The 14,296-nt window shown below is 38.0% G+C and overlaps 2 protein-coding genes across 2 annotated transcripts; both read left to right on the top strand.

Moving 5' to 3' along the window:
- Positions 1-1,081: 1,081 nt before the first annotated feature.
- u2af1 (U2 small nuclear RNA auxiliary factor 1) lies at positions 1,082-4,923 on the top strand. The gene is made up of 8 exons (XM_063887192.1): positions 1,082-1,239; positions 2,282-2,369; positions 2,607-2,673; positions 3,017-3,066; positions 3,477-3,575; positions 3,703-3,836; positions 4,292-4,384; positions 4,482-4,923. The coding sequence occupies exons 1-8, from the start codon at positions 1,118-1,120 to the stop codon at positions 4,723-4,725; spliced, it is 897 nt and encodes a 298-aa protein (XP_063743262.1). The 5' UTR covers positions 1,082-1,117; the 3' UTR covers positions 4,726-4,923.
- Positions 4,924-6,795: 1,872 nt separating this feature from the next.
- Positions 6,796-13,638, top strand: cbsb (cystathionine beta-synthase b). Its single transcript, XM_063888114.1, has 14 exons — positions 6,796-7,143; positions 8,025-8,143; positions 8,633-8,767; positions 8,881-8,960; positions 9,277-9,481; positions 9,660-9,751; positions 9,931-10,044; positions 10,157-10,241; positions 10,352-10,457; positions 11,475-11,552; positions 11,622-11,756; positions 12,413-12,521; positions 12,614-12,698; positions 13,454-13,638. Exons 1-14 carry the CDS (start codon positions 6,941-6,943, stop codon positions 13,540-13,542), a joined length of 1,635 nt encoding a protein of 544 aa, XP_063744184.1. The 5' UTR covers positions 6,796-6,940; the 3' UTR covers positions 13,543-13,638.
- The last annotated feature ends 658 nt before the right edge of the window (positions 13,639-14,296 follow it).

Raw genomic sequence — 14,296 nt, 5'->3', positions numbered from 1 at the left:
CAAGATGATTAATCACATTTGTCTAGTAAAATATTACCTAAAGGACAAACTAATGTCTGTAGATGTGCTGATGATGGTTTCTGAATAATTTGTAGTCAGGATTTCACTTTTTATCGAATTTTCCTTGATGAAGTGGACCACATAGTTTTATCAATAAACTTATTGGGATGAAGAACTAATTGGTCATGTTTGTGTTTTGTTAAAAGATATGGCCTTCAATATGTTTCATATCTTTCATAATGATGTTTCCCTCCCTGAAGATCACAAGGATTTAACTTGTTTTTAAATAAAATAATGTTATATATTTAAATATCCAGAATATTGAAAGTTGTTGCTTTAATGAGCAGGTGGTACTGCACACTCACTTGCACTGCAGGTCCTTCAAGTTCTCAGCACCACCAATATATCTCTGGCCTTGTTTGGGTGCCACTCCCTTAAAAAAGACTCCAACAGTCAAATAAATCTATTAGTCTTCTTTACCTTCTAAATGCATATTTGTAACCTTAACTCTACTACATGACAACCAACTATTTAAGAGGCACAATATTTAATGTTTTTACAAATATAACATAAACATGACTCTAAAAGATTTGAAAAAGCTTTTGTTTCAAATTCACTGTAGAGACGGAAATGACCAAAATGACAAATGTCCGGTGTGTGTGCTAGCCTTCAAAATAAAGGTAATCATGTTTAAGTTTTTATTTGTAAACTTAAGCTTCTCAGTCAACATTTGCATTCTAAACCTCTAAGATTTTAGCGTTTGCTTATAGAAAAATGAAACAACTATTTTTCATAGACGCATATTGCCATCACCACCCAATAAGTGCGACAAGTGGGAGTTTAAAAAACAAACATTATTTTTGATTAGTAAATAAGACTAACGGTAGCCCGGTATTCTTCCTGATGCAGTTTATAGTTAATACATTTTGTGCTTTTCTCCCAAAAACATAGACTGATGTAGCCTAATTACTATCTACCTTTAATACATCCAAATCGTTGTTAAATAAGATGAGACAACATTACATTTAACACGTGTAATTTATTAACTTTTGCATGTATGAATAATTTGGGCAGGTTTTGTGAGTAAAAAAAAAAAAACCATTTTCTGCGCAGTTGTATGTGTGGATACATTTATTCTGAAGGAGGGACGGAAGTCTTGTCGTTGCTGCCGCTGATTGAGCGCAGGCTAGCCAAGATGGCGGAATACTTGGCGTCCATTTTTGGGACAGAGAAAGATAAGTAAGTATTTATCTGTAATTTAATTGTTGTAAAGCAATGTGGTCAATAATCACTTGTCACACCTGCTTTTATTAGTAACAGTGTATACAGCAATGTTTGGAGACTCTAGTTTGACACGTTTCACCGGCTCTAACAACTACCAGCTAAGCTAAGTGCTAGCACGCTGGCTAGCATTTGTAAAATACCGCGCCGCGACTGTTAGCCAACATCTGGCTTCTGCTGAGCATTTCTGGGCTGTTTTGAATAAAACGATTACAACGACTTAATTATTCGGAATACAAATATAATCACTTAACCAATTGAATACACCAGCTACTCTCTACCATTGGAGTTAGCTATTGGTACTCAGCTACTTTATGAAACTCATAGAAGCCTTTGTTACAGTGGCACATACACGGATAGTCATTATATAGAGCTAAACAAGCTGATCACTATTTCAGAGTAATGTTTTGCACCCAACGCTACAGCACTAAATTGCACAGTGCTCCTTTTTGTTTTTGGCTGTAAATATTACGCCACATTAAAAGTCAAGTTAATGAATGGGAGCAAGTGTAGTTTCACTGTACATTCATTTCAGGAGCTGTTTCTCCTAACAGTTAACGCTCCTTTATTCATATACAAAAGTTTTGAGAAAACTGAAATGAACCAGGTCGGTCCAAAACTCTTATCTTTTCTAATGAGTCCCAAACAAGATAGGTCCTCTGGAGAGTTTCAAATGTGTTCATTCAAACGTACAGCCTCAACCCACAGAATGAAAATATATTTTGAAAGCATAGCAAGATCTTTATTTGGTCACCTCTCTGTTACCAAGATATGTAATTTTTTTATAAACAAGTGATGAAACTGAAATTAGTCTATGAATAGTGAAATATGCAAGCGGCTGGTAGATTTGCTCTCCTTACTAGCAAAAAAACCCCAATAGTCTTTGGCCAGTGGACAACAAAGCCAAGCCACATTACCTTCAGCAAACATGGACACAGGTCAAGAGAATGCTTTTATGTTTACTTTATCTCATCTGCATTTATTGTGTCTTTTTCCCTAGGGTCAACTGCTCTTTTTATTTTAAAATTGGTGCATGCCGACATGGCGACCGCTGCTCCAGATTACACAATAAACCAACATTCAGCCAGGTGAGATTACTATTCATTTTAAATGTTTTCACATGTCCTGTGTATGTAATAGGAGCTATAAGATTGTCTTCACTTTACCTGACGTTTTAAGTTTTATCTGTGACTCACACATCTTAGTCTTATTTTGTCTGATTTCTTTGCTGTTGACACATTGCCACAAAAAGAAGAAGACAGCCGTTTAATGCCCAGCCCTGAACCAAACAAATTGTTCCAATAATTCACTTTTTTCTGTTTCAGACAATTGCCCTCCTGAACATTTACAGGAACCCTCAGAACAGTGCCCAGTCTGCTGATGGCCTCACCTGTAAGTTTTTCTCTGGATTTTCAAGCCAATTCTTGATCATCAAGAACATGTTTTTATATAGCGTACACAACAATTGTCCTAAAATTCATCTTTTATTTTTCATCTTATCGAAATGGTAAATAAAGTGAATGAAAGTCCAACAGTCTGTGAGGGTTGTTCAGGTAGCACCTAAGTGGAAGTCTTCTGATGTCAGCATTTTGAGTGACTGCAACTACTCAATGTAGGCTTTTCAGACAAGAAGTTGCATCGAAAAAGGATTTGTTGTATCACTGGCATTGAAAAGAAATTACACTATATCTGTTTGTTTGGTTTTCCTGTAATCATTCTCTTTTTTAACCACTAGGTGCTATCAGTGACATGGAGATGCAGGAGCACTATGATGAGTTTTTTGAGGTGAGTTCTGAATGTCTGCCTCAAAACCCAACCATACCCCTGTGTAGCTGATACTTTTCCTTTAATTTATCTTTGAAGAAATTATTCAACCTTGTTTTATAATCGGTAAAACCTTTTTTAGTATGTAGCTGTTGATGACATAATAATGATAGGTCTATTTTAAAAAAATGCATACCTCAAGTATCACATTATGGCGGCGGTACTATTTTGCATTTCTGTACAAAACAAACCATCTCTTTTATATATAACTTAAATCTCAAAGAAATAGGGAAAGTAGAAGTCATAGTAAGGTAGAAACAAGATAAGAAATCCTTGACAAACAAACTATTACTTTTCTGGACTAAAAATCAACAATGTAACTATCATTCAAGGTCAATTATACTTAATTTTTGTCTTTCTTAACCTTACAGGAAGTCTTCACAGAGATGGAGGAAAAGTACGGAGAGGTGGAGGAGATGAACGTGTGTGACAACCTCGGTGACCACCTTGTAGGAAATGTGTATGTGAAGGTGAGCATCAGTTCTAAAAATGACATCCATTACTACTACTTTAAATAACAAAGTTGTTAGCTTAGATACAGAGACTGAGTTCTATCCTCAACTACTCTCCGTGTGTCTCTTGATGGACCTTCTGTAGTTCCGCTATGAAGAGGATGCTGAGAAGGCTGTGATAGACCTGAATAACCGGTGGTTTAACGGACAGCCCATCCATGCTGAGCTCTCTCCCGTAACAGACTTCAGAGAAGCCTGTTGTCGCCAATACGAAATGGGGTGAGTCCTATGTGATTGCATGTATCCTATTTGATGATTAACCAATAACAAGCGTTCATTCCTCATGGTTAGCAGTTGATTCTTTTACACCACAGCAAGGAAGAGCCCTGCAACTGCAGAGCACCCGTTTTTGAAACATAATGTGTCTGGTCACTATAATCTCCCTAAACCCAATTCCTGTTAGCATGCTTTTCATTTTTATATTTATTCAAGTGTCAACATTTATCTTGTCAAATTTTTTAACCATAAAATGAAACTAAAACAGAATCTCGAGGGTATACAATTCAAATCATAGTTTTTACATTAATTACGCTCTCTTGACATTCAGAGCTGTGCTGCACATCATCCGCCTGAAATAATTTCGCACAGATAACACCATTTAGCTAATATTCTGAATATGAGTATATCTTCTTACACCTTACTGATCTGTCTGCCACCCGTTGCCCTCTCCACAGGGAATGTACTCGTGGTGGCTTCTGCAACTTCATGCATCTGAAGCCCATCTCACGTGAACTCAGGAGGGAGCTCTATGGTCGTCGGAGGAAGGGGTACGAACATATCAAGTATTACATTGAGGCATAAGTAAACATTCATGTATAGTTGTTTGTATAGCATTTTATAACAACATCATTTTCTTTAACACAGCGGCGGCGGCGGTGGCGGTGGTGGTGGCGGCGGCGGCGGCGGTGGTGGTGGTGGTGGCGGCGGCGGCGGCCGCCATAGGTCCCGGTCTCAGTCGAGAGAGAGACGATCTCGCTCTAGGGACAGAGGTCGAGGAGGAGGAGGTGGTGGCGGAGGTGGTGGTGGTGGAGGAGGAGGCGCTGGAGGTGGTGGCCGTGACCGCGAGAGACGTCGCTCCAGAGACAGAGAGCGTTCAGGACGATTCTAAAGCAGCAGCCATGACTACTTTTCCCTCCCTCCCTGTATCCACCCCCAGTCTTTTTTTTAAGTTTGTACCCTTCCAGAACTATTCTAGGACTTATTAAAAGGTACCAGATTTTGAAGCTGTGACGGCATTGATAAACATGTTTTTTTCTTGATTTCTGAAAATTTCTTTCACTTCCATTAAATTTAACATTTTTACTGATTATGACTGATTTGTGAATGGGTTTTGCATTGAATATCATTTAACAGTTATCTAAAGCACCGGCTGCTCCAGATGGGATACAGAAGGTACTAAAGGTACACACGAACAGTGTTTTTAACATAAAATGTAGTTTATTAAACTTTCTACATTGCTAACGGGTCACCTTTTCAACACCCTAATAACTTTATCACTTAACAATTTTCTGTCCTGGACTTGGGCTTATACTCTCTTTTTATATGAAAAGGGAAGGAAGCAAACATTTTAGTCTTAGCACACACATGAGTTTCAGCCTTATAGGTTCAACTTGTCATACAGAGATGAATGATAGAAATGAAATGCTCATGGATGGTTCTCCCGGCTTTGGTGATTATTACACAATAATATACACCGACAAAAAATATATAACACAGTGCTAAATGTCTTTAGTATTATCTGTAATTAATTGACCAATCTGAAGGGTTAAAAAGCTTTTGCAGCATTTAAATAGACAAAATAGAATAAAATAGGTTTTTAATAAAACAACATAAAGTCCATCAAAGAAATCCGTTAGAGTTAATTTTCCCCAACAAATATTGTGCTTCCCCGCCTGAAGGATTTTATAGGTTAAGATAGAGTCATATCGCCACCTACTGGGAACAAAAAGTATGTGACAAACATCTGAATATACACCTTTCTTTTGAACGTCTGCTCTAGATAAAGAGCAACATACTGTTTGTTTAGTGCATGTTCACATAGTGGACACTGGAGGAGCTGCAAGATGTGCTAAACGAATGTGCTAAACATTTATTTCAGCACTGGGTTTGTTTTAGGTTTTAGTGATGAATGTAGCCTAATGTTTTGAATTAAATTGGGTTTGCAATGGGCGCCTGCAGTGTCAGGATGAGTATTGGCCAGACGTGGAGATAGGCAGGGGCGGTACTGTGCCGAGAGGAGGCTTCATGTGATGGCAGAGATAAGAGTCTCGGTCACCTGAACACATCATTTCTCGGCTGACATACAGGTGAGTGCACAGATCATTGTTCCCTCAAAGTGTTTGCTACACACGCGGTAAGTATTGCATTGTTCTTTATTTTCATATTTTGAGAAGTAACTACAAAATGTCAAAATATCGTTTTTTTCTGTTGTGTGGTGTATTAAACTGGTCATATACAAAGGTAGATACTCTCTGAGGTCATAGTTTGGGTAAAAGGAATGTTGGGTGATAGCAGAGTATCGCTACAAGATATACCTCAGTTGCAATGGTTATCGTGAATTTATATTACATTTTAAATCGTATATTACGCAATCAAAAGGATCAACAGGATTTTCACTACATCAAAATCGAAATTATTAAAGCTACAGGATGAAGTTATCCTTATAAACCTTATAAGCAGAAATAAAGCTGATAATTATTCCATCTGTCAATCATTTTCTACATATCATGTTTGGTCCATAAAGTTGGGAAATAAAAGTATAAAATATTAAGCTAGAGGTGCACAAAGTACTAAGTTATACTGACGTATAAGCAGTAATATCACATTTAAAAACTATTTCATTACAGGTGAAATCCTGCATCGAAAAGTAGTTTACTAGATTTTTAACATCATCATTTATGTTAACTAGGTTCTTGACAAGTCAAAAAGTGTTTTATATATTAAAATTTAACGGGACCGGGACAAGATGTCATGTTCATTTACCTCGTCACAAATTGCCCTTTTACGTGTATTCACATAGCACAATCTCTCTTTCTGGTGATGTAATCCATTGTTGAACTTTGTATTTACCTCACATAATCCAAACTGAGTCTAACTCTTAAGTACATGACATGTTTGGCCAGATTCAACTAGAAACAGAATGCTATTTATTGATTAAAGTTGGAAAAATCTAATTTATGTTGCATGTTTGGTTATAATAACTGTCCCATCTCCATACAGGTGATCCATGCAGTCTGTTTTTTGAAGTACATCTTTGGAAGAAGTTTCTACACCTTTACCCATTTCCAGCCAACATTATAACAGCAGTTATCAGTCAGGGTCAAATGTCTTCCACCAGTCACATGTCATCTGCAAATGGAGAGCAGCTTGAATCTGTCCATGAGAGTGGGACGGGCTGTCATTTTGAGCCGTACTACAGAGAAAAATCTGCTGATAAGTGGAAATGGGTGAGCCCTGATGTGCCCAGCAGATGTACCTGGAGCCTTGATGCACTCATTTCAGAGTCTCCTCACAGCCACAAAGCACAGTGAGTGTGATGTTTGTCAGATAACAATCACTATATGCTTATGTTAAAGTAATCAGTTTAAAGACATGAAGTAATCAATATTTGAAAGCCTTCTTCGTAATTTAATCATTTGGTATGAACTGATCCATAACAAAAACATTGTAAGGGGGATTAAGATAAAAAGTATTTTGAAAAACAAAAAAAGGGAAATAGATAAAAACAGAAATAAAAAAGAATACTAAAGAAAGTGTATGGTATGTGAAAGGCCCAACACCTCTCCTACACTGGAGCAAGACACTTAGATTGAGAGATAAAACAACTTCAAATAGAGACTCAGGCCCAGGGGCGAAGAGGTCAGCTGTGTTAGTAATCCATTTCTGCAGATTTACAGTTCATTTCTAACGGAAATGTTTGACATTTCATCACAGGGAAACCACAGCTGTAGCTAATTACTATTTAATACTATGACATTAATGCTAACTCCGCTTTACTCAAGACGCTCTCTGGAGTTTCATTGTAAGCAAACTACTCGGACACATTTTGTTTATCCATCCAACAAACCTGTTCAATGTATTTAAAAAGTGGATTTTTCTTTCAGTCATTTTGAAATTTGAAACTGGGATTTATTTTCCATCAGTGCTTATGAAATTGCAGTCTTCGTCCCCTGCCTTTATTGGCATGTTTGTGTGTTTATGTCAACGCCACCTGTCGATTTGTTGAATAAGAAACCATTGGCTAGAATGTGTATCGCGCGTAAAAACATTCTTCCATATGCCCATAACAGTGGTTTAATACTCCACAGGGATTCCTTCAATGTAAATTAACATCATAAGGTAAAGTGAACATACCAAAAATATCTTACTAACAGCTGATGGTCATTTTTCTTCTTCGCTCAATCACAGCACGGAGCCCCCCAGCATCCTCCCCAACATCCTCCCCAACATCCTCGGAAGAATTGGGGACACACCTCTGGTTCGTTTGAACAGAATCCCCAAGGAGTTTCGACTCAAGTGTGATATTTGTAAGTGTATATTTTCCTTGGTAAAATGTTTTCTTTTAGCTTTATATAATTATAAAATTCAGACTTATCACAAACAAATATCATGGTAAAGTGAAAGAGAACATCTTAATTAAACGTTTAATTAAATTATTTAACAACATATTTTAATGTCGTCAACAGTTGCTTACTGAATATAACTAAAAGTTATTTTCTTAAACTAAATAACCAAACAACAAGCAATAATTTCATGTAACATTCCTCATTTACTGCTGGCATGCACAGAAATGATCTCTGAATGAAACTCTAATTGGATGTCACTGAGCGGAAGTTTTTTACAACTTGGTCGAACTAGTTTTGTGCAGATGAAAGGAAGAAACTTGCAGACTTTACTTGTTGGATTTTGTGTCCTAGTTCTGCAACAGTGATTAATAATAAAATAATAGCAGGGACGATAAATCGAACTTCAACACGTGTTTATGTTTTTATATGTGTTTGGAATATTTTATTTAGTAGCCAAATGCGAGTTCTTCAATGCGGGAGGCAGCGTGAAAGATAGGATCGCCGTGCGGATGGTGGAAGACGCTGAGCGAGCCGGAATCCTCAAACCAGGAGATACAATCATCGAGCCTTCCTCTGGCAACACAGGTATCTGGAAGAAAGATGAAGGAACAGTTTGTTATCCAGGCGAGAAAAAAGAAAACAATAACTTATAGGAACATGGCATGTTGCTAAAATGTTTCTCCTCTGGTCAACTGCAGGTCTCGGCATCGCCCTCACAGCTGCAGTGAAAGGCTACCGCTGCATCATCATAATGCCTGAGAGGATGAGCTTGGAGAAGGTACACAACTCTTTAGGAATGTGACCCACAAAATGATCATGTGTACATCAGATCTTCAGCCTGCATTAGCTTAAATTCTTAGAGAAAACTTTGTTCCTGTATATTCAGTACATGATGAACAAAGAATATATGGATAAGAGAAATTCTTGATGAAATAAGTAAGTAAACAGCCCGTGTGTTTAACAACAAATGTATATCAAAACATGAGTTTACAAAACCTCGCAAAATGTGTGCAGTATAATCCAAGTCTTATGTAACCAGTTGCGTGCTAACTACTAGTGGCTAGTTAAAATGTAATTCCATAATATGTTTTTAGGTGGCCTTGCTGAGAGCTCTCGGGGCAGAAGTAGTGCGCACACCTTCTTCGGCTGCCTTTGACTCCCCAGAGTCTCACATAGTCACGGCGTGGCGTCTCAAGAGCCAGATACCCAACTCACACATCCTGGACCAATATCGTAATGCCAGCAATCCTCTGGCTCACTACGACACCACAGCTGAAGAGATACTGGACCAGTGTGGCGGTATGTGATTTAAACATTGTAAGGCCAGTCCATACAACATGATTTAGCTTATTAAGCTGTGATACCCTGTGCTTAGTGAAGCCCAACATGTATAAAACCAATAGAAGGAATGGCCAAGTGTCCTCTATAGATCTAGGGTAAACAAAGATTGGAACAGAAAGGTATTTCTTCCTTTCAGGGAAACTGGACATGTTGGTGGCAGGAATTGGCACAGGCGGGACATTAACTGGTATTGCTCGGAAGATGAAGGAGAGGTGCCCCAATGTCAAGGCAAGACACACATCTTATTGTGATAAGAACCTCATTAATTCTTTTTTTTATTTTGCTAAACAATGGACAGTATTAATTGTATGGAGAACATTTGATGTACAGTGGAGATAATGTTTCGTCGGGGTGGTGCTGAGTTTCAATTTTTACGCTTCAGAGTTAAATTGTCTCGTATGTTTCAGATAGTTGCTGTGGATCCAGAGGGTTCAAATCTGATTGGATCAAATGAAAATAAGACTTCTTATGAAGTGGAGGGCATTGGATACGACTTTATCCCAACAGTGTTGGACAGTTCTGTAAGAACGTTTGTGCATGCATACATTTAAACTATGCAAGATTCACATTTTGGTTTATGCTGCACACGGAGCAATAATCATGTGTTTTCCTCTCCTTCACAAATTCATGTAGCTTGTTGACATGACGTATAAATCGACTGACATGGAGACGTTCATCATGTGTCGCAAGCTGATCAGGGAGGAGGGTCTTCTTTGTGGTACAATCACTGTAATACCTTTCAGGTTTTCCTGATATTGTACATTTTACTGCAGTCATTGGGTCCCTCTCATTATGTTTGAATTCATTTCCATTTTTTTTCTTCTGCAGGTGGCAGTTCTGGCTCGGCTATGGCAGCAGCAGTGAAGATGGCTCAGCAGCTGGAGGAGGGACAGCGATGCGTGGTTATTCTGGCAGACTCAGTCCGCAACTACATGTAAGACAAAGATTCACTGAACTCTTGTAACATTACTTAATATTATTGACACCTGGAAAGATAATCATCCAATTACCATGGTGCTGATTTTACTATACTTGATTAACCTGAGCCTCACTGTGATAGTTGTTGTGTTTTGTTTTTTTTCTACAGAAAGTTAGCTGCTTCTCATTATTATTATTATTGCTGCTTCTTAATTTTTGGTTTTGTATACACCTTATCTTTGAGCTTTTGAAAATCATACAATAAACTTCACTTATGATATAAAAAGTTTGCAAATATATTTAGTATCCTGTCAATGTGAACATGTTTTAAGTGGGGTGTTGACCTTAAATCATCTAGGGGGGTCTGGGGGTATGCTCCCCTTTGACATTTTGGACTTTAATGCATCAATGTGCTGCATTTTGAGGGCAGAATTAGGGACTACATCTTTGGGGACATCTCTCAACACCCAATAATCAAAAAATCATTAGAATATGGCCTCAACCAATAACATACCATAGTCAATAACAAATATTTCAACTTGTTTATTTTATTTTTTTGGTTCATTTGTGTGTTATTTATGCATATTTGACTAATCACTGCTCTTTTTAAACTGCATTTTGTTTTACTGTCCTAAAGTATACATTGGAATGATTTCATACCTGTTTTTATTTATTCTGAGTGTTTGATATAAGTATAATAATAAAAATAACAATAATAATAATGTAAAAAGTTGAGCTTTAGAAATATTTGTTTATATAAATGATGACCAATGTGAACGCGCGATTTGGCGCTTTTAATTTATATTTAAAAAACCACGTTGAATTTCAGGGGGGGCGCGGGGTTCTGTTGGGGTTGCGCAGCGGCCCTCCAAGACAATGTTAAGGGAAACACTGACATTGCTGACTGCATCCCCTTATAATGATAGAAAATGACCAAATCTAGTTACGAGCCTAACCAAAACTTAGTATTATGTCAGAAACAAGTCGCCATTGATCTGTTTTGATTTGTGATCAAACTCACTGCTACATCCAGGTCAAAGTTCCTGAATGACGATTGGATGTGTGAAAAGGGTTTCCTCAGCCCCGAGGAGCCACTGGACATCAAACCTTGGTGAGATAGTCAACCAAAAGGCTAATGGGAAACCTTATCCAGATGTCAATAACTTCCTCTCTCTTTAAGGTGGTGGAACATGACGGTCCAGTGTCTAAAGCTATCCGCCCCCTTCACTGTGTTACCGTCTGTGTCATGCCAGAAAACCATTGAGATCCTGAAGGAGAAAACCTCCGACCAGGCCCCAGTCGTCGATGAGTCAGGGTATATCTCTTCAAAAAAAATTATACTTATAACTGCACATTTTTCTGATTGTTTTCATTAAAAAAAAATCATAACATTCTTTTCTATCTGATCCTCCTCTCATAACACAACCTATTTTTTTAAAAGACGAATACAATAAATACATTCATAAAATATAAATTATTTCCCTCTATCGAAACCTCTGAGTCTAGGTCTTCCATTATGTATTTCAATCATTAAAGTCAAGTATGTTTAAGTTATATAGCCCAATGTCATTAGTTATTTAGCCTTATTTCTTCATAACTAACATTTCCTCAAGTTGCTTTGAATGGTAAATGGCACAATGAGTAGGATTTGTGGGTTGCGGTTTGTAAACACAACATTCAAAGTTGTCTGCTCCTCTCTAGCTCAAATCAGTTATGATGTTATGATGAAAGCCAACTCCAGCTTCACTCTCTCTTTAAAATGAGTTTTGTCGGCTTGTGTTTTTTTTGGCATTGCACTTAGGATTTGTAACCTACATCTACACTTAAATAGAGGTTGTCTTTCAAAATTGTCCCGGTCCCTTGATCAGAATACTGATATCATTATACTGGTACAGACAGTTTACACTCCTCATTTACAGCCATATGAGCTGTCCCATAGCTAATAGATTATCCGGGTGTGTGCTTCCATAGTGTGATCCAGGGTATGGTGACTCTGGGAACAATTTTGTCCTCTGTGACAGCCGGCAAGGTACAACTCTCAGATGCTGTCAGCAAGGTGCTCTGCAAGCATTACAAACAGGTCAGTCCGTAGAACTGTATGCATACTAAAATATTCAATGCATTCAAAGTGAACATGTTTACATGATTGACTCCCTACACTTGTGCTCCCAGGTGCACATGACAGACAACCTGGGGAAGCTGTCCAACATTCTCAAAACCAACCCCTTCGCCCTGGTGGTGAATGATGCGGCTCAGAGTAAGATACTATTCATTTTAGGTTGTAAGCTTGTTGCTTTTCTGCAACTTAGCACAGGTGGATGGATAAAGGACTCTACCTAGTGGCTGAAATCTTAAAACAGGCACGTAGGTGTATCTGAAGAAGCTTGGAACATTTTGCACACTGACTGTAGATATGAACAGTAGGTTGCAGAAAAGATGTACATGTACTGAATTAATATTTGAACCCATAAAGTGCCTTTAAATGCACATATTCATTTTAAAGTCTCCATTTCCCTAGGAAAAAAGAAGAAATGTCATCTTTGTTACTCACTTAAGCTTCACTGTGCAGAATGATGTACGTGCAAACACTGTTTTTACATTAGATGTTGAAGGAAAAGTTTCTTTGTAATAACTCAAATCTCAGTTTAAAATGAAATCATGGCCAGATAGCGTTTTCTTTGGCATTTTGCATTTGTTTAATTGTAGATGGTAGATTAAGGATGACCACATGCAACACATGTCCCAAGCTGATCGGTAGGAATGGTTTTGGGTGTGATGGTGATACAATTGCTGCTTCATTTTGATAATGTTGTCCACTTTAAATGTGCTTGTGCTGATTTTTATGTTAATGATGGCTGTCTAACTGTTCACAAACTTCTTACTAACCTAACAAAGGTATATTTTTTATCTAACTCACCCCTAAAAGCTCAATATGCAGATTTCTTAATATGTCAACCTTTGACCTGAAACAGAGTAATGTCAGTGTGATTTCAATCTACTCTGTCTTTCCAGACGGGGCTGATGGGTCAACTTGTCAGAGGCAGATGGTGTTTAGCGCTGTGACACCTATTGACCTTCTCAACTACATCACCACACATTAGATGCCGGATATCTCGTCCTCTGAATGCTCGCTGTCTGACAGTACGTCCTGTCCGAGGCATGGACAAGACCTCCTGCTCCAATAAAGTAAAACATGTCTAACATTTTTTTAGTCAGTCCATTTCTTCTTGTAAATGTGAAATGTTCCAAGTATAAAATAAAATGTACATAAATAACCAATATTTAAATCAAACCCATCACCTTTAAATTTTATACAAATGTCCTCATCCTGAAGTTGTCCCATTTGTCTCTCATTCCCACTCTGCGGTGACACCTGTTCTAAAATGAAGTGAGCAGGTGAATTGCTTTACATTCTATGGTCAAGTGCGAAAAGGCTTTCACCCAAAGTTGAATTTGGTCAAACTTTGTCATATTTAATGAAAAAATGTCTTGTTGTTCACACTGGTTTCCTTTGAGGATACTATTATTATTGAATGATTATTGTTGCTCGACTAAAACTGCTGCTAACATTAGCCGCCGTTAGCTAGTTAGCTGTTAGCATGGTTAGCTTTGAGCGTCGCTACTAGCACAGGAGCTCTGGGCGGCTTTTGGAGGTTCACAGGCCCCACGGCGTGGAGCGACTCCGGTCTCGGAACCAGAACCCTAGAAGAAGAAGCCGCTACAGAAAAGTGAGTGTTTTGCACTTGCACTTTGTGATGCAAAGTTGCCATCTTGCTAGTTTTTAGTCATTCACAAGTCACAACAAATACACTTCGATGTATTTTATGTGAAAACTGTAGGAGCACTAAATCGGAA

The sequence above is a fragment of the Eleginops maclovinus genome, chromosome 7 (assembly GCF_036324505.1).
Source record: "Eleginops maclovinus isolate JMC-PN-2008 ecotype Puerto Natales chromosome 7, JC_Emac_rtc_rv5, whole genome shotgun sequence".
NCBI lineage: Eukaryota > Metazoa > Chordata > Actinopteri > Perciformes > Eleginopidae > Eleginops > Eleginops maclovinus.
The sequence above is the reverse complement of the archived record's forward strand: the minus strand, read 5'-3'. Positions and strand labels throughout refer to the sequence as shown.

Excerpts from the sequence above, each read along its gene's own strand:
- u2af1 (XM_063887192.1), top strand. The coding sequence starts at position 1,118 with ATGTGTGGATACATTTATTCTGAAGGAGGGACGGAAGTCTTGTCGTTG. Across the intron at positions 1,240-2,281 it reads TTTGGGACAGAGAAAGATAA|GGTCAACTGCTCTTTTTATT; the intron begins GTAAGTATTTAT and ends CTTTTTCCCTAG. Across the intron at positions 3,837-4,291 it reads TGTCGCCAATACGAAATGGG|GGAATGTACTCGTGGTGGCT; the intron begins GTGAGTCCTATG and ends CCCTCTCCACAG.
- cbsb (XM_063888114.1), top strand. The coding sequence starts at position 6,941 with ATGTCTTCCACCAGTCACATGTCATCTGCAAATGGAGAGCAGCTTGAA. Across the intron at positions 7,144-8,024 it reads CCTCACAGCCACAAAGCACA|CACGGAGCCCCCCAGCATCC; the intron begins GTGAGTGTGATG and ends GCTCAATCACAG. Across the intron at positions 10,045-10,156 it reads CAACAGTGTTGGACAGTTCT|CTTGTTGACATGACGTATAA; the intron begins GTAAGAACGTTT and ends AAATTCATGTAG.